Source organism: Peromyscus maniculatus, chromosome 20, assembly GCF_049852395.1.
Source record: "Peromyscus maniculatus bairdii isolate BWxNUB_F1_BW_parent chromosome 20, HU_Pman_BW_mat_3.1, whole genome shotgun sequence".
NCBI classification, from domain to species: domain Eukaryota; kingdom Metazoa; phylum Chordata; class Mammalia; order Rodentia; family Cricetidae; genus Peromyscus; species Peromyscus maniculatus.
In genome coordinates, this window is record NC_134871.1 from 51,813,881 (window position 1) to 51,836,522 (window position 22,642).

A 22,642-nucleotide genomic window follows, 5' to 3' on the forward strand; every position below is an offset into this window, starting at 1 on the left:
CAGGTGGTAAAAGTTGTCTGGAGACTGTTGTCTGAGGATCCAGCAAAGACAGGGATTGAGACTTGTTGTTTGATTTTGCTCTTTGGTCTTTTTTTTGGGGGGGGGGGTGCCACCCAACTCCCAAATAAATCACCCCGGAGGCTTATTCTTAATTATAAATACCCGGCCTTAGCTTGGCTTGTTACTTGCCAGCTTTCCTTAACCTTAAATTATCCCATTTATCTTTTGTCTCTGGTCTTTTTCCTTTCTTACTTCTGTAATCTTACTTTTACTCCATGGCTTGCTGTGTAGCTGCGTGGCTGGCCCCTGAAGTCCTCCTCCTTCTCTGGCTACTTTTTTTCCCCCTCTCTCTCCCCCAGATTTCTCCTTCTATGTATTCTCTCTGCCTGCCAGCCCCACCTATCCTTTCTCCTGCCTTGCGATTGGATGTTCAGTTCTTTATTAAACCATCAGGTGTTTTAGACAGGCACAGTAACACAGCTTCACAGAGTTAAACAAATGCAACATGAACAACAGTAACACACCTTAAAATAATATTCTACAACAGAGGTTGGAGTAGGAGACAGTGACAGGCACAAGACTGGTTTATTGCGCATGGATCAGCCTTACTTACAGAGCAGGACTAGAATTCGTGTGCCTGCTGGCACTAATCACAGCACAGAGCTGGTAGGGGGAGGGAGCAACTGGCACCCCAAAGACCCCATGGTCGCTGGGCCGGGGCTGTCCATCAGGCACCGAGAAGCTAAAGCGCTGCAGGAGGCAGGTGAAGAAGAGGAAGAGCTCCATGCGGGCCAGAGGCTCCCCCAGGCATACTCTGCGGCCTGTGGGTGGGAGAGGGACTCAGTCAGTCTGGGGCCTGATGGATGCTCCACCCTCCAAGGCCCCCTGGGAAGAGACAGGGAGCCAGGCACCCCCCAGGACCTGCTGAGAATGGCATGAAGGCCTCATGCTTCACAAAGCGGCCCTGGGCATCCAGGAAGTGTTCAGGATGGAACTGGAGTGGCTTCTCCCAGACAGTCTCATCCTTCAGCACGGAGGACAGGTTGGTGATGAGGGTCGTTCCCTGGCAGGAGGCACATGGTGTGAACATGGACTTGGATACCAAGACCCTCATTACCATGATCACATGCACAGTCTCTCCCTCACACACTTGATCCTTTCATGTAACCTCAGCCCTAAAGCCTCTCATCCCCTTGGAGGGCCCTGTTTGCTGGTCTCTATGGGTAACCAAGCCAGATCTGTCCCTGTGTGCAGTGCTTCCTAAAACCCCTTGTGGTCATTTTCACTGGCCATTTCTCTTTCCTGAGGACTCTCAATGGCTGCACTCAGGTAGGTCCTGTAAGCACGGTGGACATCTAGGCTATGCTGGTCTTGTTCTTTCCTGACCTTGTACACTAGTGTCATGATGTAATAGTATGAGGGCCCGTGCCTACCTTGGGGATGAGGAAGCCCTGGACTTCAATGTCACGGGATGTGATGCGTGGCAAATTCAACGGGGCGATGTCCCCAAAGCGCTGCACCTCATGAATGACAGCATTGGTGAAGGGCATGCGGGCCTGGTCTGCCATCTCTGGGCTCCTGGCCTGTCCTATGACTTCATCGATCTCCTGTTGCACGCGGCCTGGAGGGAGAGCACCCCCTCAGTGAAGCATTCCCAAGGGACTTCCCTTTCTCCTCTCCCACAACCATGTGAAGGGCTGAGTCCATGTGAGCAAGACGTCCATGAGTGTTGCTGGCGTCTGGCTTAAGTCTGTGCTGGGACCCACAAGCGTGTGGAGTCTGCCTGTCTCTCCTCCCTCCCAGTCCCAGCCAGGCTCACTCTGCACATCTGGGTACAGGATCATGAACAGCAGGGCCCAGTACAGTGTGGTCGAGGTAGTCACCATCCCTGCAGTGAACAGGTCAGCCACCACCATGCGCAGGTTCTCATCATTGAAGGAGCTCTCAGGGTTCCCCTTGGCCTGGGACAGACAGGAAAAGTGGGTCAGTGGGGGAGAGGACTCTGCAATGGCCTCCCATTGTCCCCAGGCAGCCCAGGGGTTGAGGCACTTGGTGATACACAGGATGGCAGCCCACAGCCCACAGCCCCATCCCAACAGCTGCCCTCACCTTCTCCACCTCTGCCAGGAAGGCATCGGTCAGGTCTCGGGGTGGCTGGGCGGGGTCCCAAGTCCTCCTGTGCTCAGTCAACAGGTTATCCACCATGGTCATGAAGTTCCTATTACTTTTTAAGGCCTTGTCAGCCAGCCATGGTATGCGTAGGAGCACTGGAAATGTGTTAAGAACCTGTGACAGCCACAGAGGAAGTCTCAGTCAGTGCTTCTGCTTTTAAAAGTTAACTACTCATTATTCATTATCGTGTATGAATCCTGTGCCATAGTGTGTGTATGTCACAGTGCGATGTGCCAGGTCCATCGTCTCTACCCTACATGGTTCTTGGGTATCAAACTCAGGTCTCCAGATTTGTTTGGCAATCTCCTTACCCACTAACCACTTAGCTGGCCTCTTGGACCCATCTCAGATCACAGCCTCCTGCACAATGGACCCAGAGCCTGTTTGTCCCCACCCATCACCTGCCTCCTCCTCAGTTCTTGCCTTTGGACTCTTGCAGCCCAGGGTGAACAGAAGGAATAGTCTACTCTGGAAGCCACAGGCTTCCAGATTCCCTTTCTAGAAACCCTGACTTTCAGCCACTTCTCCCCTCCTGTTCTCTGACGTTTGTCAAGCTCCAGGCCCTTCCTCCTGCAGTGGACTCGCACAAGGCCTCCCCCATGGCCTTGGCACAGTTTCCTCTGTGACCATGGACAGCATAGAAGTAGCTCTCAGGCTGCCCTGAGCCTCCTACCTCAGGAAAGAAGCCAGAGACGTCTGTCAAAGCTTCTTCCAGCAGTTTCAGCATCCTGATGAGGTAAGGGTCTTCATACTCAAAGCGACGGGCAAAAATGAGAGACGAGATCACATTGCACGTAGCTTTGTCCAGCATGGTTCTGGGATTGAAGGGCCGCCCTGGGAGTGGAGAAGCAAGTGAGTCACAGTACTGCTCACGTCTTCTGTGCCCATCTGCACCCCTCGCCCATCACCCACCAGCCTGGTCGGCAAAGGTGTCACAGAGGTGGCCAGCCTCATCTGTCACCCACTGCTCCAGGGATTTCTTGCCCAGGCCAAAGTTGCGCAGGGTGGACACGGAGAATCTTCGCTGCTCTCGCCACTCGGGCCCATAAGGTGCAAGGACCACACCTGTAGACACATGTGTGTGTAACCAAGGACACCTGGCTCTGCTGTCTTCTGCTCTCATCATTCCTCTTTTCGACTAGATTTCTACCCATGAGTCTCTCAAAACGTTGCTACCTCAATCCAGCTCATGCCTGCTGGGTAGTTTCCACCCTGGATTTCAGTGGCTTTTTGTTGAATTGCTTGACCACATTACCACCCCCATTCATGTCCCATGCTTCCTCTACTCATTGCCATATCCCCAGTGCCAATTCTGCACCCACACAGCCCTTTACCTTGGGATTTGGGTTTCAAACCCATGTGTTGAAAGAAGGGCACTGGAGGGCGGTCAGAGGTGTCCTCTCCACAGTTCACCAGCACTTCCCGAACCGCCTTCAGTCCATTGATCACGACCATGGGCTTCCAGGCCATCTGCAGGCTGAACACGTCACCATAACGTTGTCGAAACTGGAGGAGAGGGACAGAGACCTTGGGAAGTGGGGGTCCCCAGAAGATCCTAGAACCAGGCTCACCTCATAAACATGGGTGTAGTTTCTCTCTCTCTCTCCTCTCTCTCTCTCTCTCTCTCTCTCTCTCTCTCTCTCTCTCTCTCTCTCTCTCTCTCTCTCCATCTCCCTCTCTGCTCCCCCATCTCTATCTCTGTGTATGTATGTGTGTTACTTTTTATTGAACATTGGTCCTGGGCAAATGCTGGGCAAATGCTCTACCACTGATCAACATCCTCAACATGAGCTCTGGTGTCTTGTGGCTGAGGCATCTCATCCTTTAAGTTCATCAAAGGACCCATAATAGATTTGGTCACCCAGCTGTGACCAAGAGCCAGGGAAGTGTCCACGGGCCCCTTAGCATCCCACTAGTATGTGAGGAAATGCAGGTTCCTTGAGACCCAAACCACACGGCAGCAAGAGATTCAAGCAGACCCAACCCCCCTCCCCACTAACACAGTACCCTAGATCCTGGTGTCATCCACCCCTAAGATCCCACCCACTGATGAGGTCAGAGGGACTGAGGGCTTTTTTTTTTTTTGAGCTGAGGATCGAACCCAGAGCCTTGCAGACTTGGGGCTTTTGTGACTTAGTTCTGCCCTGTCCAATGTAATCCCAAACCTGCTGCTACATCCTGCCCCACCTCTTGTTCTTTGCTTTTCTACAACCTTGTGCTCCAAAAGCCCACAGTGTCCTTGGGCCCTGAAGCCTCCTCCCCCTCTCCCAGGAAGTCTCTTAGCCCTTCCTCCTAAAGGACCAGCTTTCTGTCCAGCCTGTGGCTGCAGCACCACCACATGCTGCTAAGATGACCGTGCTCTCCGCTGCCCACGATGACCATCTCCCTCACCTTGTACAAGCTGTATGGCATGTTCTGGAAGTCCACCTGCAGCAGGTTGCCAAGCACTGGCATTGGCGTAGGGCCTGGTGGGTAGCGGGCAGTCCAGCGCTGGCGCCGGTGCATCAGATCCACCAGGAACAGGAAGATGGCTGTGAATATGGCCACAGACCACAGTCCATTCCCAGCCAGCAGCTCCATGGTGGCCTCACTGAGTTTCTGGCTTCTTTGGGAAAGCCTTGGGGTCCTTACTGAAGCCACCTGGAATCAGTAAGACTCTGACTGTAGTCTGGGCACCCTGTCCCTTACATAGGAGCCCAGGCTGCCCTTTGCCCTCTGCTGTGAGCCAACTTGCTGTGTTTATCATTCAGCCCGAGAATGTAGAACAGGAAGTAGAGCAGGCCAGGCAGGGCAGCCCCAAGGCTCTCTCCTTCCCAGATGCTGTCCAGGGGAGCTGCATCTTCAAGTGGAAAGAGCTCCTCCTCATGTACTGTGTGTAGTGGTCATGCCAGGCTGGGCACAGAGAGAAGGACAGGCAACTCCGTGGAGGCCTGTTATGAAGTAGCCAGACAGCTGACGTGCCATGCAGGCCAAGTTTTGAGGGATTTGTGAACATTGCCACATACTGGGTGTCTTAGTTAGGGTTTCTATTGCTGCGACAAAACACCATGACTAAAAAGCAAGTTGGGGAGGAAAGGGTTGTTTTGGCTTTACACTTCAATATTGCTGTTCATCACCCAAGGACAGAGACTCAAGCAGGACAGGATCCCGGGGGCAAGAGCTGATTCAGAGGCCATGGAGGGGAGCTGCTTACTGGCTTGCTTTCCATGGCTTGCATAGTCCACATTCTTTTTTTTGGCATTTCAAGACAGGGTTTCTCTGTGTAGCTTTATGCCTTTCCTGGAACTCACTTGTAGCCCAGGCTGGCCTCGAACTCACAGAGAGCCGCCTGGCTCTCCCTCCCAAGTGCTGGGATTAAAGGTGTGCACCACCACCGCCTACCTTCTTATAGAACCCAGGATCAGCAGCCCAGGATGATACCACACACACCATGGGCTGGACCCTCCCCCACTGATCACTAATAGAGAAAATGCTGGATCTCACTGATGCGTTTCCTGAGCTGAGGCTTCTTCTTCTGATGACTCAAGCTAGTGTCACGTTGACACCCCAAACCACCCAGTACACTGGGGTAAGACCACCCTGGAGGCTCAGGATTACTTTGTTGGCAGAATACCAGCTGGCTGTAACAGGGAGTGCCACTGGTGGGTTTTGTGATGAGTGAGAGGCAGTAAGAGGAAGGTGGCTACAGCCATGGAGTCTTGTGACAGCTTGGAGGTTACAAAATTGATCAGGAAGGCCATATTCAGAAAAGGGCGGTTGTTACACTGGATCTGAGAAACTATCAACAACTGTCAGACAGTCCCTGGAGGCCATAGGATGGGTCAGGTTCTTGTCCTATGGTGGACTCTTTCCGTTATTCATCCTTTGTTTCTTGTCAGGTCAATTTTTCCCCTAACATCTTCCACATGGGATATGGAGGCTGTGTCCTCCTCATGCCTGAGGCTGTGGTTAGGATGGTGGCCTTGAGGAAAATGGAAACATGACTCCTGAGCCTTCCAACACATTCATCTGTGTCCTGGGCACTGCTGGTCACACTGCACATGTCAGCTCATCACTCACTAGGGTCAGTGTGAGTGCAGTCCCTGTCCTTGTTGGGGATCCAGACCTCTGAAGACCAAAGGCTCAGAAGTCCCAGTGGAATCCAGGCGGGCGCTCTCTGCTGCCCCCTCCAGTGTGGCAGAGGGAGGCAGGAGCTGAGTGAGAGGAGATGGAGTCCACAATATGCAGCACCTCAGCAAGGACCAGACCCTGGGTCCCCTCCTCCTCTGCTGCCCCTGCCTGTAGATAACCCACCTTATTAAATAAGAAACACAGAACCAGTGTAAAAGAGAAAGCCAAGAGGTCAGAGCTCAGAGCTTACCCTTCCTCCTGCGGTGGTCCTACCTCTCCGAAAAAAAACCTACGTCCTGTGTGTTTGTCTTGATAGTCTTTGTGTTCTGCCTTCTCATTGGTTGTAAACCCAAACATGTGACTGCCTCGTCACTGCCTGTAAGTACAGCCCTCCAGGTCTTAAAGGCATATGTCTCCAATGCTGGCTGTATCCCTGAACACACAGAGACTTACCTAGTTCTGCCTACCAAGTGCTGGGATTGGCAAGGCATGCACCACCACCGCCATGCTCTTGCTATGGCTCTAATAGCTCTGACCCCTGGGCAACTTTATTTATTAACATACAATTAAAATCACATTTCAGTACAAATAAAATACCACCATATTTCCCGTTTTCTATTTTAATAAAAAGAAAAAAAAGCAAAAGGTTATAACTAACAAAAGAAAAACTATACACAAAAGTACAATAACTATATACAATATATACAAGTAATAAATACCTAAACAATGTCTAGTCCATTTGTATTTGACAAGTCAGAGAAAATAATTTCATTATCTATCCTATTTTGGTAAGTCCAAAATGTATCTAATTCACTTTCTATCCTAATTAATCTTCAACTATAACTAACTGACCTTCAACTATAACTAACTAACCTTCAACTCCCTCAGAGACCCAAGAAGGAAATAATATTAGCTAACAAAAATAAAAACAGGAAGTGCATGCAAGCAACTTCCAAACATTTGTGAGTTGACAGAAACAGCCAGCTGCCTGGACAGTCACCTGAGGTTTCTCCACAGTGTTGGGGCATCATCTTCAGCCTATAGGCTTAGCGTATCTGACAGACTCATTTGTGAAGTAGGATGTACACAAGGTCAACAGTTCAACCTCACATTGGGTGAGAGCAGTCCATGTACCAGAAACACCTGAATTCCACTAGTGTCATGTCATGATTCAGGATTTTAAATTCTGGAAATTGTTGACGGTTTTTGAATTCAGCTGTCCATTCTTCTTGGCTGTGTACATATGGCTTCATCTCAGCATCCCATTCTTCTCCACATCCCTCTATTAAATGCCAATCTACTATTGAGAGACATGAGCTTTGTTACTCTTCAAGAATAACTGTTTCAGCTGCTGTTCCATTGCACATTAGAAGCCATCAGCCCACTGCCTGTTCAGCTGCCTTCGAAGCAAAGGGCACTGTACCTTTTCCGGATTGCGAAGGCCACTTCAGAGATGGTGCCATATTGTCCTGGCCTCAGAAGATGCCTTTTGATAAAGCCATAACCACACTTGTTTTGGTAACAATCAATAGTCCTTTGTTTCGTGTCCTGTCTGTCCATTTTGTCCTGTTGATTCGAGGATACTTTGTTGTCCAGTGGCTAACTTTTGCCACAATGAAAGTTAACTCCATATGCAGTTTCTTCAATGCCCATATTTTCTCTGAAGTAGATTGGTACTGCCAGGAGCCGACATGTCTCATAGTCATAACAAAAAAGAAAAATTTTCTAAGTTATTAAAACATTTTAAATGCCATATTCTGTAGATCTCTGAAGGGTTTGAAGATGACCTGTCTATCTAAAATATATCTGCTCAATTTTTAAAACATATCTAATATGACTACAAATTCTATTGTAATGTCTAACTACTAACTTCCATTTCTTTATATCCTAATAGTTGGTAATAATAACATTCAAGGATCAGAAAATTGCATTACATTGTTAAATGAACGGTGTAAGTACAATTAGAAATATACATATAGCATTTTCTAACAATATAAATTTCAATATACATAATTTGTATACAATATAAAACAATCCAATCCAATGTAAAGTATTTAAAACTAGTAATTGTCTTTTTCTTCTTTTCTTTTCTTTCTTTTTTTTTTTTAAAAAACAAGAACCTTAAATCTAATCTCCTTTGCTTAGCCTTTTTCCTAACCCTTGAAAACAACTTGTAACCAACCCCCCTAATCGATGAAAATTATCCCAGACCCAAGACCCATTAAAAAGACCAAAAAAACCACCTGCCCCACACCACCTCTTTGGGAATGTGGGTGTCGTATTCTTAAAATTGCTTCCTGCTGGGTATGGGAGAAATTATCTTTATCCTGAAAGAAAAATTTTAGGTTAATTGTCAAATTCTAGGAAAGTAACTATATCCTTCATTATTATCCAGTCTGTGTATAATGACAAAGTTCAGGGTTTATCTCAAGACCTTATTCAAGTAGTCTTTGAGACTGGATCATCTCAGCCAGTCATCTCAAAATTGCTCTGAGCCACTTTGTAGTTCAAAGCTGATCTGTAGATGATGTTTGTCAGCTTAGTGATATTATTATTGTCCATGTGGAATTGTTGTTGTTGTGGGGCCCCATCTTCTTCCTGGAGACTTCAGTGGATGTTAGGCCTGGCCGTGATTTCCTGCAGAAAACTGATAAGAGACTCGAACACAAAGACATATATATGCAGCTAATTGAAGCTTTTTTTCTAGAATTAGTTTGTACTCTATATGACCATTCATATCTTAACAAATTTTAAAATGTATATATCTATAAGTCTATATATATTAATCTTGTAAATTTTGATATAAAATTTATACTTTAAGAAAAGTTTAAAGAATCAGAATAGAATCAAAGGGTTGAGATTAGTAATAGAATAGTCCCTTAATTAATTTGGCTTTTCTTCTGTCCCATAGCAGAAGATGGCTCTTTTATTCTGGCATGATACAGGGAGTTTGCATTTTCCTTTTAACAACATGCTTGAGTTTAAAGAAGGAGAGAGCCATTCTCCAACTCCAAAGTCAGCTTTAAATTTTAATTGAGCTGGGACTATTAGAAGACCAATAGTGTTAAATTTCTTTAGAGAAGAGCAGAAACAAACATTTAGGAAGACTTATAAAAAAATTTTAGATGATATACCCATGCGCCATTTCATTCTGTTTCCTGGGATAGATGATTTGTCCCTTTTCTTCAGTTGTCTCCTTTGTCCTGTGTTCTTCAGATTCCTTAACCTTCATTCTCCTAAAAGACAAAAACAAAAACCTTTCCCCAAGACTAATTTTGGGGATGTTCCTTTTTGGCAAGTTATTATCTGATTAAATGAAGAGGCATGCGTCATTGATACAAGTTAGTTTAAATTGGATGTTCATGCTGGTTGATGAACTATCACCTCCTCTAATTAAGAGGTTTCTCTTGTTCAAATCGAACCTTTATCAATTTTGATGGTACCCACAGCTTATCTTCTCCTGTAGAAACAAAAGCAAAACCAATGTAACACATACCCTGGTTTCCATTCTGAGGTCAGCACATCCTTAAAGTATATAGGCTGATTTAATTCTGTAGTTTTTTCTATTATCCAATGTCTCTCTGCAGCTGTTCTTCCTTTCTCATTGGCATTAAGAAAATTCAAAGTTAGCCGGGCGGTGGTGGCGCACGCCTTTAATCCCAGCACTCGGGAGGCAGAGCCAGGCGGATCTCTGTGAGTTCGAGGCCAGCCTGGGCTACCAAGTGAGTCCCAGGAAAGGCGCAAAGCTACACAGAGAAACCCTGTCTCGAAAAACCAAAAAAAAAAAAAAAAAAAAAAAAAAAAAAAAAAAAAAAGAAAGAAAATTCAAAGTTAATAGAGCATTATGCAGTCTATTTCTGGGGGTTTTTGTTACCCCTTTCTGTTTATTTAGCATATCCTTTAGAGTTCTGTTTGATCTTTCTAAAACTGCTTGACCTGTAGGATTATGTGGTATGCCTGTAATATGCTTTATATTATAATGAGAAAAAACCGTTTCATTTTAACAGAGATATATGGTGGAGCATTGTCAATTTTGATTTGTGCAGGTATACCCATGATGGCCATAACTTCTAGCAAATGAGTGATTACAGAATCAGCTTTTTCAGAACTCAAAGCAGTTGCCCATTGAAATCCTGAATAAGTATCAGTGGTGTGGTGTACATATTTCAATTTTCCAAATTCTGCAAAGTGAAACACATCCATCTGCCAGATTTCATTCCGCTGAGTGCCCTTTGGGTTACATCTGCTGGTAATGGCTTTTGATTGTAGAAGGAACAAGTAGGACATTTCTTGTCCCTGCAGGCCAGAAGAGGGCACCAAATCTCATTACAAGTGTTTGTGAGCCACCATGTGGTTGCTGGGAATTGAACTCAGGATCTCTGTAAGAGCAGTCAGTGCTCTTAACCACTGAGCCATCTCTTCAGCCACCTAAAAATGAATGAATGAATGAATGAATGAATGAATGAATGAATAAGTAAGTAAGTAAGTAAGTAAGTAAGTAAGTAAGTAAGTAAAAAGGGCTGGAGAGATGGCTCAGTGGTTAAGAGCACCGACTGCTCTTCCAGAGGTCCTGAGTTCAATTCCCAGCAACCACATGGTGGCTCACAAGCACTTGTAATGAGATCTGGTGCCCTCTTCTGGCCTGCAGGGACACCTGCCACCTCCTTCTCTGCTGTCATTGTCCCTGGGGCCTTTGGGGACTCCATGCTTGTAGCTGGCCTGAAGGCCCCAAGTCTGCTACCTGTTCCAGTCCATGATTCTTGGCTCTGCCCAACCCAGTTAGGATGCCACCCTAGGTTGGGGCACAGACAAGGGTCTTTCTCTAGCTCCAACATGGCCTGAATGGAGCCCTGAATGGGAGACAGGACAGCAGTATGAATCACTGTCAGGAGTTGGGGACAGAGACAACTGTGCTCTGGTCACTGATTGGCTCAGGCTGGTGGCTTCCTGCTGGTTTGCCCCAGGACCCTCCCAGGGTAACTTCTGAGACCTGATGGTTAACTGGATGTCAGTTGTCCCACATCTGCCTCTCTTCAACTCTCCTGCTCTCTTCTGTGTGTCATGTATGACACCATGGAAGAGAAGCATTGGTGCTGACTGGGTACAGATGTGCAGTGTGGCATGGACCAACTCAGGCCTGATTTTCCTGCTTCAGGCTACGTGAATCCCAGAGAAGTAAGTGGACCAAGCAGGTGAGGTATGTCACACGCTGTGTGTTGTAAAGTCCCTGGTCTGTCACCAGCTCTTGGGAGATGACCTGGATGCTCTGGTGAACACCTGCCTGTTAGCCCTGTTTGCCCCCTTTCATCCTCCATCTGTGTCTCCTCAGCCATGTGAACAAATGTGTCCTGTCAGGATCAGTGTGACTTCGAGGGGGACTGGGGTCTTGATATTCATGTCAGCTGCTCAGGTGTGCCATGTCTACAAGAGCAAGCTTGAACTCAGTCCCTGGTAATCAGGGTTCAGGGGTGCTCCCAGGTCACAATTCTCTGCACACAGACTTGTCAACAGACTTGATCACTGTCCTTTGGACTCCACTGGAGGAGGACAAATGGATCCTGGGCAGTCCTGTCACCTGACACATGTGACAGACAGCTGGGGGTGTGCCCAACCCCCTGAGCTCTGCTGTCCCTTTCCCTGCTGCTGCTTTTCTTCCCTGTCCTCTCTGCAGTCACCTCTGTGGGGACCGCAGCCTTCCCAGCTCTAGGAACCTTTCTAGGCGCTGATGCACTTCAGGGTCTCGGGGAACTCCTGCATCCCTGTCACCAGACAGGAGCAGTGTGGGTCCTGTCAGGCTCATGACACCTGCCCCTGGGGCCCATGGAGTCCTGCCCCCTGCCTGCAGTTTGTCACCACCTCAGTCACTGCTGCTGTGTCTTTCTGGTGACAAGGGTCAGCGGATACTCTGAGTACCAGCACTCTCCTTCCTTCCTCTCTTTCCTCCCATCCTGCTCCCCGGCTTTCCCTTCTTCCCATTCAGTTTCTTCTTTTCTTCCTCCCTGGTTCTTTGTTTGTGAAACAGTGATCCTCAGTATGGACTCTGGCAGTCCTAAAACCCTGCTTTATAGCCCAGGCTAGCCCCAAACTTGCCATTCTCTGTGTCAGGGTCCCAGCTGCTGAATCTGCAGGCTGTGCCTTTGCACTAGATTGAGCTCAACCCTTTCTCCTAGCATTCAAGGTGTCCTTTAGGAAGGCTCAGGTGCAGGGTGAGGGGTGATGGTGGACAGTTCTCTGAGAACCAGATGAGAAAGCAAATGGTACCCACAAAACTGGTTTATTGTGGGAAGATCAGAGTGAGCTAGGTGTGGGACTAGAATCTGTGTCCTGTTAGCGAGTGACTGCACAAAGCTCATAGGGGGAGGGGGATGACAGCAACATAAAGACCCCACGGTCGCTGGGCCGGGGCTGTCCATCAGGCACCAAGAAGCTAAAGCGCTGCAGGAGGCAGGTGAAGAAGAGGAAGAGCTCCATGAGGGCCAGAGGCTCCCCCAGGCATACTCTGCGGCCTGTGGGTGGGAGAGGGACTCAGTCAGTCTGGGGCCTGATGGATGCTCCACCCTCCAAGGCCCCCTGGGAAGAGACAGGGAGCCAGGCACCCCCCAGGACCTGCTGAGAATGGCATGAAGGCCTCATGCTTCACAAAGCGGCCCTGGGCATCCAGGAAGTGTTCAGGATGGAACTGGAGGGGCTTCTCCCAGACAGTCTCATCCTTCAGCACGGAGGACAGGTTGGGGATGAGGGTCGTTCCCTGGCAGGAGGCAGATGGTGTGAACATGGACTTGGATATGGCTGACATGACCCTGGTCATCAATTCACATGCACAACCTCTTCCTGCACACACTGGACCTGTTTCCCAGGACATCTTAGACCCGTCACTACTGATAGAAGGTGTCCCAAACCAAGATCTGTCCCTGTGTGCAGTGCTTCCTAAAATCCCCTGTGGCTTATTCAATTGGACATCCCACTTCCCTGAAAAATCCTGCTCAATGGCTCACACCCAGGTTGGTCCCATCTCCATGTGGAAATCCAGGATGTGGTGGTCTTGGTCTTTCCTGCCCTTGTTTGCTAGTGGCCATGGTACGGTACAAGGGCCATGCATACCTTGGGGATGAGGAAGTCCTGTAATTCAATGTCATGAGAGGTCATGTGTGGCAAATTCATTGGGACAATGTCTGCAAATCGCTGGACCTCATGAATGACAGCATTGGTGTAGGGCATGGAGGCCTGGTCTGCCATCTCTGGACTCCGCCCCTGTCCTATGACTTCATCGATCTCCTGGTGGACTCGGCCTACAGAAACAGCATTCCCCCAGGTAAGGAGTCCCAGGATGATGCCCCTTAACCCTCTACTACTTCTGTGTTAAGGGCTGGGTCCATGGGAGAAAGATGACCATCACCCTTGCTGGAGTCTGGGTCAAGTCAGTGCTGGGAACGTCAATTGTCCCAAGAAGGCTTAAGGAGTGTGCCTTTCCCCTCCCTCTTCTTTCTTCCCAGCCCCAGCAAGACTCACGCTGTATATCTGGGTGCAGGATCATGAGCAGCAGGGCCCACGCCAGTGTGATGGAAGAGGTCACCATCCCAGCACCAAACAGGTCAGAGACGACCAAACGTAGATTTGCATCATTGAAGCTGCTCTCAGGGTTCCCCTTGGCCTGGGACAGACAGAGATGGTGGACTCAGAGTAGAGAGAGAAAAGCCCCACAATATCTTCCCATTATCTCTAGGAGGCCACACTTGGGGTCACTGGGTTATTCACAGGTTCACCCTCTTGGACCTCACCTTGCACCGGACACCACATCTCATATACTCTCACCTTCTCCACCTCTGCCAGGAAGGCATCAGTCAGGTCTCGGGGTGGCTGGGCAGGGTCCCGGGTCCTCCTGTGCTCATTCACCAAGTTATCCACCATGGCCATGAAAGTCTTTTGCCCAGCAAAGACTTTGTCAACCAGCCCAGGGATGCGCAAGAGAATTGGGAATGTGTTCAGAACCTGTGACAGCCAAGGAAAGCTGCTTTTTAATCTATGTGTTAATAACAAGGATGTCTAATATAGTTATCATTATTTCAATGTTTGGTTGTATATGCATGATGTGAGAAGTACTGTTGCCATGACAATGATGTTGAGGTCAGGGGAACACCTCCAGTCAGTTCTCCCCTTACTCTGTGGCTTCCAGGATTCGAACTCAAGTACTATACTTGTTTGGTGAGCTCCTTTACCCACTGACCATCTCTTGACCTGGACACTTCGGCTCAATGTTGATCTCATCCAGTCTCAGATTCCAGCCTCTTCCACAATGGACACAGGGCCTGTTTGTCCCCACCCATCACCTGCCTCCTCCTCTGTTCCAGCCTTTAGGCTCTTACAGCCCAGGGTGAACAGAATGAATAGTTTACCCTGGACACCACAGGCTTGTGTGGTTTCCATGTAGACAGAGGGCACAGGTTCTCTCCCTTCTAGAAACTCTGACCTTATCCACTCCCTGCACTCCCCATCATCAGAGGTTTGTCAAGGTCCAGGCCTTTCCTCCTGCAGTGGACTCCCAGAAGGCCTCTCCCATGGCCTTGGCACACAGCTTCCTCAGGGAAGATGGACAGCATAGATCTTGCTCTGCGGGCTGCCCTGATCCTCCTACCTCAGGAAACAAGCCAGTGTTCTCTCCCATGTTTTCTTCCAACATTTTTAGCAGCTCGGTGAACTGTGGGTCTCCATACTCAAAGCACTGGGCATAAATGAGGGACATGATCACATTGCACACAGCTTTGTTCAGGAGGTGGCTGGGATTGAGCGGCTGTCCTGGGAGTGGAGAAGCAAGTGAGTCACTGTACAGCTCATGTCTTCTGTTCCCATCTGCATCCCTCATCCATCACCCACCAGCTTTTTCAGCGAGGGCGTCACAGAGGTGGCCAGCCTCATCTGTCACTCACTGCTCCAGGGATTTCTTGCCCAGGCCAAGGTTGCGCATGGTGGACACAGAGAATCTTCGCTGCTCTTGCCACTCGGGCCCATAAGGTGCAAGGACCACACCTGTAGACACATGTTTGTGTAACCAAGGATGCCTGGCTGTTTTTTCCTTTGCTTCTCTGGGATCTTTATCACCCATAACCTCGCACCCTCACCCCCAACCATGCCCAGCCCACTCCAGCATGTTAAGTTGACTCCGTGGTGGATTTCAGAGGCCTTTGAACTGCTTCACTGCATTACCCCCTGTGTCAGGTCCTTCCTCTGCTCACTGTCCCCCAGGTCTGGCTCTGATCCTGTCTCAGCCCCCACAAAGCACTTTGCCTTTAGCTTTGGGCCCATAGCCCATGTGTTGAACGATGGGCACTGGGGGTCGGTCAGCAGTATCCTCTCCACAGTTCACCAGCACTTCCCGAACCGCCTTCAGTCCATTGATCACGACCATTGGCCTCCAGGCCATCTGCAGGCTGAACACGTCACCATAGCGTTGTTGAAGCTGGAGGAGAGGGACAGAGCACTTAGGAAGTGGCAGTCCCAGAAGATCCAGAACCAGGCTCACTGCATAAACATTGGTGTAGTCTGTCTGTCTGTCTGTCTGTCTGTCTCTCTTCTTCCTTCTCCCCCACCTTAGTCTTTCACATATGTTGGGCATTGCTCTTCTACTGAGCTCCAACCCCAGCCTGAGATCTGTTGCCCTGTGGCTGGGACATCTCACCTTTTAAGTTGAGCAAAGGACTTACTTAGTAGATTAGGTCACCCAGCTGTGCCCTTGCCAGAGCCAGAAAAGTGTCCTGTTGCCCATCAGCATCTCTTGACCTGTGAAGTAACTGGTTCCTTGAGATGGGGAGTGACGCCAGAGCCCACACAGGAAGAGATTCAAGCCGCCACAGGCCTTCTCTCTCCACTTGGTCTCCTGACAGACATGCTGAACTAGACCCGCAATCTTGTACCACACTAAAACCTCATCTGTGACAGCATCATAAAGGACGTGGAGTCTTCATAACTTCTGCCCCCGCTAACCAGATCTGAACTCTGCTGTCATGCCCTACCTCACTCACTTCCTGGACTTTGTCCCCAAACCTTTAACCCCAGAGAGTTCCGAGTGTCCTCAGACCTGGCAGTGCCTGCAACCAGGGAGCTGTTAAACCTGTCTCATATGGGGGCCCAGCACCAAATCTAACCTGTGGCTCCATCCCCAGGATGTGGTGGCGCAGACACAAAACCTCAGTTACTGTCTCCCCTGGCCTCCCTCACCTTGTACAAGCTGTATGGCATGTCGTTGAAGTCCACCTGCAGCAGGTTGCCCAGCACAGGCAAGGGCACAGGGCCTGGTGGGTAGCGAGAAGTCCAGCGCTGGCGCCGGTGCATCAGATCCACCAGTAATATGAAGAGGACTGTGAATATGGCCACAGACCCCAGGCCATACCCAGTCAGCAGCTCCATGGCGGCCCCACTGCTGCCCAGGCTTCTGGGAAAACAATGTCCAACACTCACAGCAGCCTCCTGGAATTAGGAAGTCCCAACAGCTTGGAACCTGCCACCTTATAAGGGACAGCCAATGGTGCCCTTTTGTCCTCTGTCACAAGTTTCTGTGACAAGATTTGTCCAGCCAAGTGTAAGGAGTGGCCGGAGATGTTTAGTGCCTCCCAAGAGCTGAACATAGCAGTTCTGCTGGTCTGAGCATGATGGGCAGATGCTCACCAGTGGATCCCTGCTTCAAGATGCACCATGATGACATGTAGTAGAAGATTTGGTCTGCCCCGCATGCAAAGCTTTGAGAGATTGAGGACATTGCCTCAGAGAGGAATAAGACATTACCAAAGATTCATGGAATACTTTGTTGTCAAGACACGAGGGGCCGACTGTCACTACCAGTCAATGGCTCCCATGGGTGTATGAGCAGTGCAAGGGTGTCTTCTGCAGTTGTGGGGAGGCAGCTGTAGCATCTGTGGGTGAATAGGGGCAGTTGGGGGGAGCAGATGGAGTCCTGTGTGTATTGGGGTACAGTAGGGGACAGTGGGGGACAGTGGGGAAGGCAGGTGGAGCCTGTGTAGTGTTCAGTCCATGTCTGAGGTCACTCAGTTGATCAGGAGTGCAAGACACACTTGGAGATTTCTCAGATCCAAGCTGAGAGAGCTGAGAAATGGCCTGAGAATCCTGGGAAGGACACTAAATTGGGACAGGAAATTGTCATATGCTGGCCTCTGTCTTTTTTCACTCTTTCTTTCTTGGTGGGTCAACATATCCCCCAACAACTTCCACATGGGATATGGAGACAGCGTCCTCCTTATGACCTAGGCTGTGGTTAGGATGAGCAGCCATGGATGGAAAGATGACTCCTGAGCCTTCCAAAAAATGTCACCTGTGTCCTTCACATAGCTGGGCACACTGCACATGTCAGCTCATCACTCACTAGGGTCAGGGAAGGTGCAGTCCCTGTCCTTGCTGGGGATCTAGACCCCTGAAGATCAAAGGCTCAGATGTCCCAGTGGAATCCAGGCGGGCGCTCTCTGCTGCCCCCTCCAGGTTGGCAGAGGGAGGCCGGAGCTGAGTGAGAGGAGATGGAGTCCACAGCATGCAGCACCTCAGCAAGGACCAGACCCTGGGTCTCCTCTGCTCTCCTATTCCTGCCACCCCCTTTTCTGCCCAAGTCTATGTCACTGGGGCCTGAGGGGATTCCATGCTTGTTGCTGGCCTGAAGCCCCCAAGTCTGCTAACTGTTCTCGGCCAAAGCTCTTGACCCTGCCTAACCCAGTTAGGATCCTATGTCACCCTAGGTGGGGGCACAGACAAGGGTCTTTCTCCAGCTCCAACATGGCCTGAATGGAGCCCTGAATGAGAGTCAGGACAGCAGCATGGGTCATGATCAGGAGTGAGGGGACAGAGACAACTGTCCTCTGGTCACTGATTGGCTCAGGCTGGTGGCTTCCTCCTGTTTTGCCCCAGGACCCTCCCAGGGTAACTTCTGAGGCCTGATGGTTAACTGGATGTCAGTTGTCCCACATCTGCCTCTCTTCAAGTCTCCTCCTCTCTTCTGTGTGTCATGTATGACACCATGGAAGGGTAGCATTGGTGCTGACTGGGTACAGATGTGCAGTGTGGCATGGACCGACTCAGGCCTGATTTTCCTGCTTCAGGCTACGTGAATCCCAGAGAAGTAAGTGGACCAAACAGGTGATGGATGTCTCACACTGTGTGTTTTAAATTCTCTGGTCTGTCAGCTGCTTTTGGGAGATGACCTGGATGCTCTGGTAACTCTCTGCCTGCTTACACTGTTTTCCTATTTCTTGCTCCTAGCCATGTGAACAAATGTGTTCTGTCAGGATAAGTGTGACTTCTTGGTGACTGGGGTCTTGATATTCATGTCAGCTGCTCAGGTGTGCCATGTCTACAAGAGCAAGCTCGAACTCAGTCCCTGGTCACCAGTGTTCAGGGGTGCTCCCAGTTCACAATTCTCTGAACACATGTCGCAGATCCTTAATCACCATCCTTTGGACTCCACTGGAAGAGGACAAATAGAAAGGACCTGGGCAAGTCTCTCCTGGACTCTGTTCTGTGTGTCATTTCCCTTTGATGGCTTCAACTGTCTGGGTTCATTGGAGTGAGACCACAGTTAGTCTAAGGTCATTCCTGGGTCCCTGCTTTCTTTCCCTAGGCTTCGTGGGAATTGTAAACCCAGTTGGCTTGGGAAGAGTGATGTGACTCCCTGGGGTGACTGTGTCTCTGAGGGTGCTGCCTCAGGAACACTTAGTTTGGGCAAAGGAAGGCCAAGAGACTCTTTATGGTTGGTGAAGCTCATGGTCTGAGGACACTGTGGGGGTGGTGCCAGTTATGTTCCCTATGGGATCCCAAACCACAGAACTAACACTTGACATGCTTCACACTTGGTACGTGAAGAAATGCAGCCCAGTGTGGTGTCACAGGCCTTTAGTCCCAGCATTAGAGAGGCAGAGGCAGGTAGATCTGTGAGTTCAAGGCCAGCCTTGTTTACAAAGCAAGTTCCAGGAGCCTAGGACTATTACAATAGAAACCGTGTTTCAAAAAACAAAACAGAAACCACAAACAAAAAAAAAGGATCCAGTGAAAAGAAGAAAAGTAAAAAGGAAGGAAGAAAAAAAGGGAAGAAATGCAGAATTTATAAATTTTTGAAATGACAAGGCAAAACAAGAAAACAGTCAAAAGACAAAAGTGAATGGAAAGGGAATCAAAGTACAGCAGAAGAACATGAGTCAGGTCCCAGCGGGAACCTGACTCTAAAGAGACAAGATCAGGTCTAAGAATGGAGCGCCATGATCCCAACATCCACAACAACTGAGGCAGGTGTGCATCGGTGATCTGAGCTTTAAAACTTCGCGTGATAGTTGAGGAGAACTTTTTGAGACATTGTGTACACCTAGGGTGAAGCTCTCAGAGACCCCCAAACAAAGCATTCCAGGAGTTTTAATATTGTGACTTCCTGTTGTGTTGAAGAGAAGCATTCAGGAATGCTCTGGACCACAAAAGTCTGACAGAAATATAGGGATGTGTGCTGAACTCCAGATGGTGGATATGTAGGAATGTGTTCTGTACCCCACCAGGCTGACAAAAGTGTCTGGATGTGTGCTGGACCACACCAGGCTGAAGAATATGTAGGAGAACCAGAGAGAACTGCTTCTGCAGAGGATTCTGAAGAACCTGCTGCCCATTTCACAGAAAAGAAAATGTTTGTGGGTAGTGTTGGAAAAATACAAGAGAAATAGAGTTTGGCCAGACTGAGACCATAGAGGTTGTAGAAGACTGAGTGGAAGGTAGAAAGTCAGGGCAGGAACCGGGAGGCAGAACTAATGCAGGGACCATGGAGGAGTGCTGCTTACAGGTTCCTCAGCCTGGATCTCAGGGCCTCATTGAACATCTTAACTGCCCTACCAGCTGTATCCTACCCTGTCTTTCTCTGCTCACTCTCCCCCAGCTCTGGCTCTGGACCCCTCTCTGCTTCCATACAGCTTTTTGCCTTTAGCATTTAGACCAACACTCAAGTGTTCAAAGACAGGCATTGGAGGGCGGTCAGAGGTGTCCTCTCCACAGTTCACCAGCACTTCCTGAACCGCCTTCAGTCCACTGATCACAACCACGGGCTTCCAGGCCATCTGCAGGCTGAACACGTCACCATAGCGTTGTTGAAGCTGAAGGAGAGGGACAGCGTACTTATGAGGTGAGGTGCCCACAGATCCTTGAACTAGGTTAATGTATTGGTACAGTGTCCATGTGTCCGTGTCCGTGTCCGTATGTGTGTGTGTATCAGTGTGTGAATGCACAATAAGTGTGTGTGTATATGCTTGTGTGTGTATTTGTGTATTTGTGTGTGTGTGTGTTGTGCGTTTTGATCCTTAGTTCTTAAATTCGCTTCAGAAAACTCTTTCACTGAGCTCTGTGCCATGCCTTAGACCTCTCGCCCTGTGGCTGTGGCATCCCGTCCTTTAAGTTCAGCAAAGGACTCATGGTAGATATGACCACCTTATGTGATATTCCCAGAGCCTGGACACTGTAATGGGGCCCCTCAGCATCTCAGGACACATGAAGAAACTGCTTCCTTGAGATGGGCAGTGAGGCCAGGGACCACACAGCAGCAAGAGATTCGAGCAGCCCCAGCCCCTCTCTCCCTCCACTCGGTCTCTGCCAGACACGCTGCACTAGACCTAAGATCATGCACTTCACTCAGCCCTCCTCTGTGACAGAATCCTAAGGACTTCGGCCTTCATGATTGCTGTCCTGTCTAACTGGATCTGCACCCTGCTGTCACACCATCATCACCTCCTGGATTTTTCCTCACTTCCCAAAAAATCTTTGGCCTAGAAAATAGAGTGTCCTCAGACCTGGCAGTGCCTCCAACCAAGGAGCTGTTTAGCCTGTGCCATGCTGGAGGCCCAGCTCCTGTCTACCCTGTGGCTCCATCCCCAGGATGTGGTGCCACAGACATTGTAACCTCGGTAACAATCCACTATGGACTCTCTCCCCTTGTAGAAGCTGAATGGCATGTTGTTAAGTCCACCTGCAACAGGTTGCCCAGCATAGGCAAGGGCACAGGGCCTGGTGGGTAGCGAGAAGCCCAGGGCTGGCGCCGGTGCATCAGATCCACCAGTAATATGAAGAGGACTGTGAATATGGCCACAGACCCCAGGCCACTCCCAGTCAGCAGCTCCATGGCGGCCCCACTGATGCCTAGGCTTCCGGAAAAACAATGTCCAACACTCACAGCAGCCTCCTGGGATCAGGAAGTCCCACAGATTGGAAACTGCCACCTTATAAGGGACTCCCAATGGGGCTCCTTTGTCCTCTCTCTCAGGTTTCTGTGTTTTGTTTGATCAAGTGGAGTGAGGGGCCAGTGACCTTCGGTCCATCCCAAGAGCTGAACATTGTGGTTCTGCTGGGCTGAGCATGATGGGCAGATGGCCAATGGAACACCTGCTTTGAGGTGCATAGTCATTACCGTAGAAAATGATCAGGTTTGCCAACCATGTGCAGCTTTGAGGGACTGAAGACATTACCTGGGGAAAAAAAAAATAAGACCTCACCAAAGCTTCATGGAACATTTTATTGGCCAGAAAGGATAGCCTGACTGTGATTACCAGTCAGTGGCTTCTGTGGGTGTGTGAGCAGTTGAGGGTGTCTCCTGTAGTTAGGGGAAGGAGGCTGCAGCCCCACCGGTGAGTGAGGGGCGGTGGGGGAAGGCATTGGAGACCCTGTGGGTGAGTGAGACACAGTGCGGAAAGGCAGCAGGAGTCCCTGTGTGGTAGTGGGGGACAGCTAGGAAAGGCAGTGAGAGCCCCAGTGGATTAGTGGGCGTCAGTGCAGGGAGGTTGGAAAAGCCCCTCTAAGTAAGTGGGGGACAGTGGGGAGATAGCTGGAGCCAATGTGGGGTCATTTGGGACAGTGGGAAATATCTGGATTCCCTTGGGTGAGTCGGGGGCAGTTGGGAAGGCAGTTGAACCCCACGAAATCCTCAGTGTAGGCCTGAGGTCCCACACTTGATCAGGAAAGCAAGACACACAATTAGGAGATTTCTCAGACCAATTGGAGAGAGCTGAGAAATGGTCAGAAAATCCTGGGGAGACCACTAAGTTTGGCCAGGAACTTGTCACATGGTGGTCTCTTTCCTTTATTCATACTTTCAATCTTGGTGGGTCAATGTTTCCACCAACATCTTCCACTTGGGATATGGAGGCAGTGTCCTCTTCATACTCGAGGCTATGATTAGGATGGGCAGCAATGATGAAAATGGAAACATGACTCCTGAGCCTTCCAACAAATGGCACCTGTGTTCTGGGCACTGCTGGGCACACTGCACATGTCAGCTCTTCAATCACTAGGGTCAGTGAAGTTGCAATCCTGTCCTTGCTGGGGATCCAGACCTCTGAAGACCAAA

At 49.4% G+C, this 22,642-nt stretch overlaps 1 protein-coding gene and 1 pseudogene across 3 annotated transcripts; both read right to left on the reverse strand.

Moving 5' to 3' along the window:
- Nucleotides 1–550: 550 nt before the first annotated feature.
- LOC102913403 (cytochrome P450 2D1-like) lies at nt 551–6,635 on the reverse strand. 2 transcript variants are annotated; one of them, XM_076556419.1, is made up of 10 exons: nt 6,533–6,635; nt 4,564–4,812; nt 3,507–3,678; nt 3,085–3,237; nt 2,846–3,006; nt 2,110–2,286; nt 1,820–1,961; nt 1,434–1,621; nt 922–1,063; nt 551–821 (listed from the first exon to the last, which is right to left on the reverse strand). In XM_076556419.1, exons 2-10 carry the CDS (start codon nt 4,750–4,752, stop codon nt 610–612), a joined length of 1,536 nt encoding a protein of 511 aa, XP_076412534.1. In that variant the 5' UTR covers nt 4,753–4,812; nt 6,533–6,635; the 3' UTR covers nt 551–609. The 2 variants fall into 2 exon arrangements, with proteins under 2 accessions (XP_076412534.1, XP_006980278.1); XM_006980216.4 differs by lacking the exon at nt 6,533–6,635 and having other exon boundaries at nt 4,564–4,865.
- A 5,911-nt stretch (nt 6,636–12,546) lies between these two features.
- LOC102909924 (cytochrome P450 2D3-like) lies at nt 12,547–16,781 on the reverse strand (annotated as a pseudogene). The gene is made up of 9 exons (XR_006066379.2): nt 16,495–16,781; nt 15,565–15,736; nt 15,154–15,306; nt 14,915–15,075; nt 14,095–14,271; nt 13,792–13,933; nt 13,384–13,571; nt 12,889–13,030; nt 12,547–12,788 (listed from the first exon to the last, which is right to left on the reverse strand). The product of XR_006066379.2 is annotated as a cytochrome P450 2D3-like (transcript).
- Nucleotides 16,782–22,642: the final 5,861 nt, after the last annotated feature.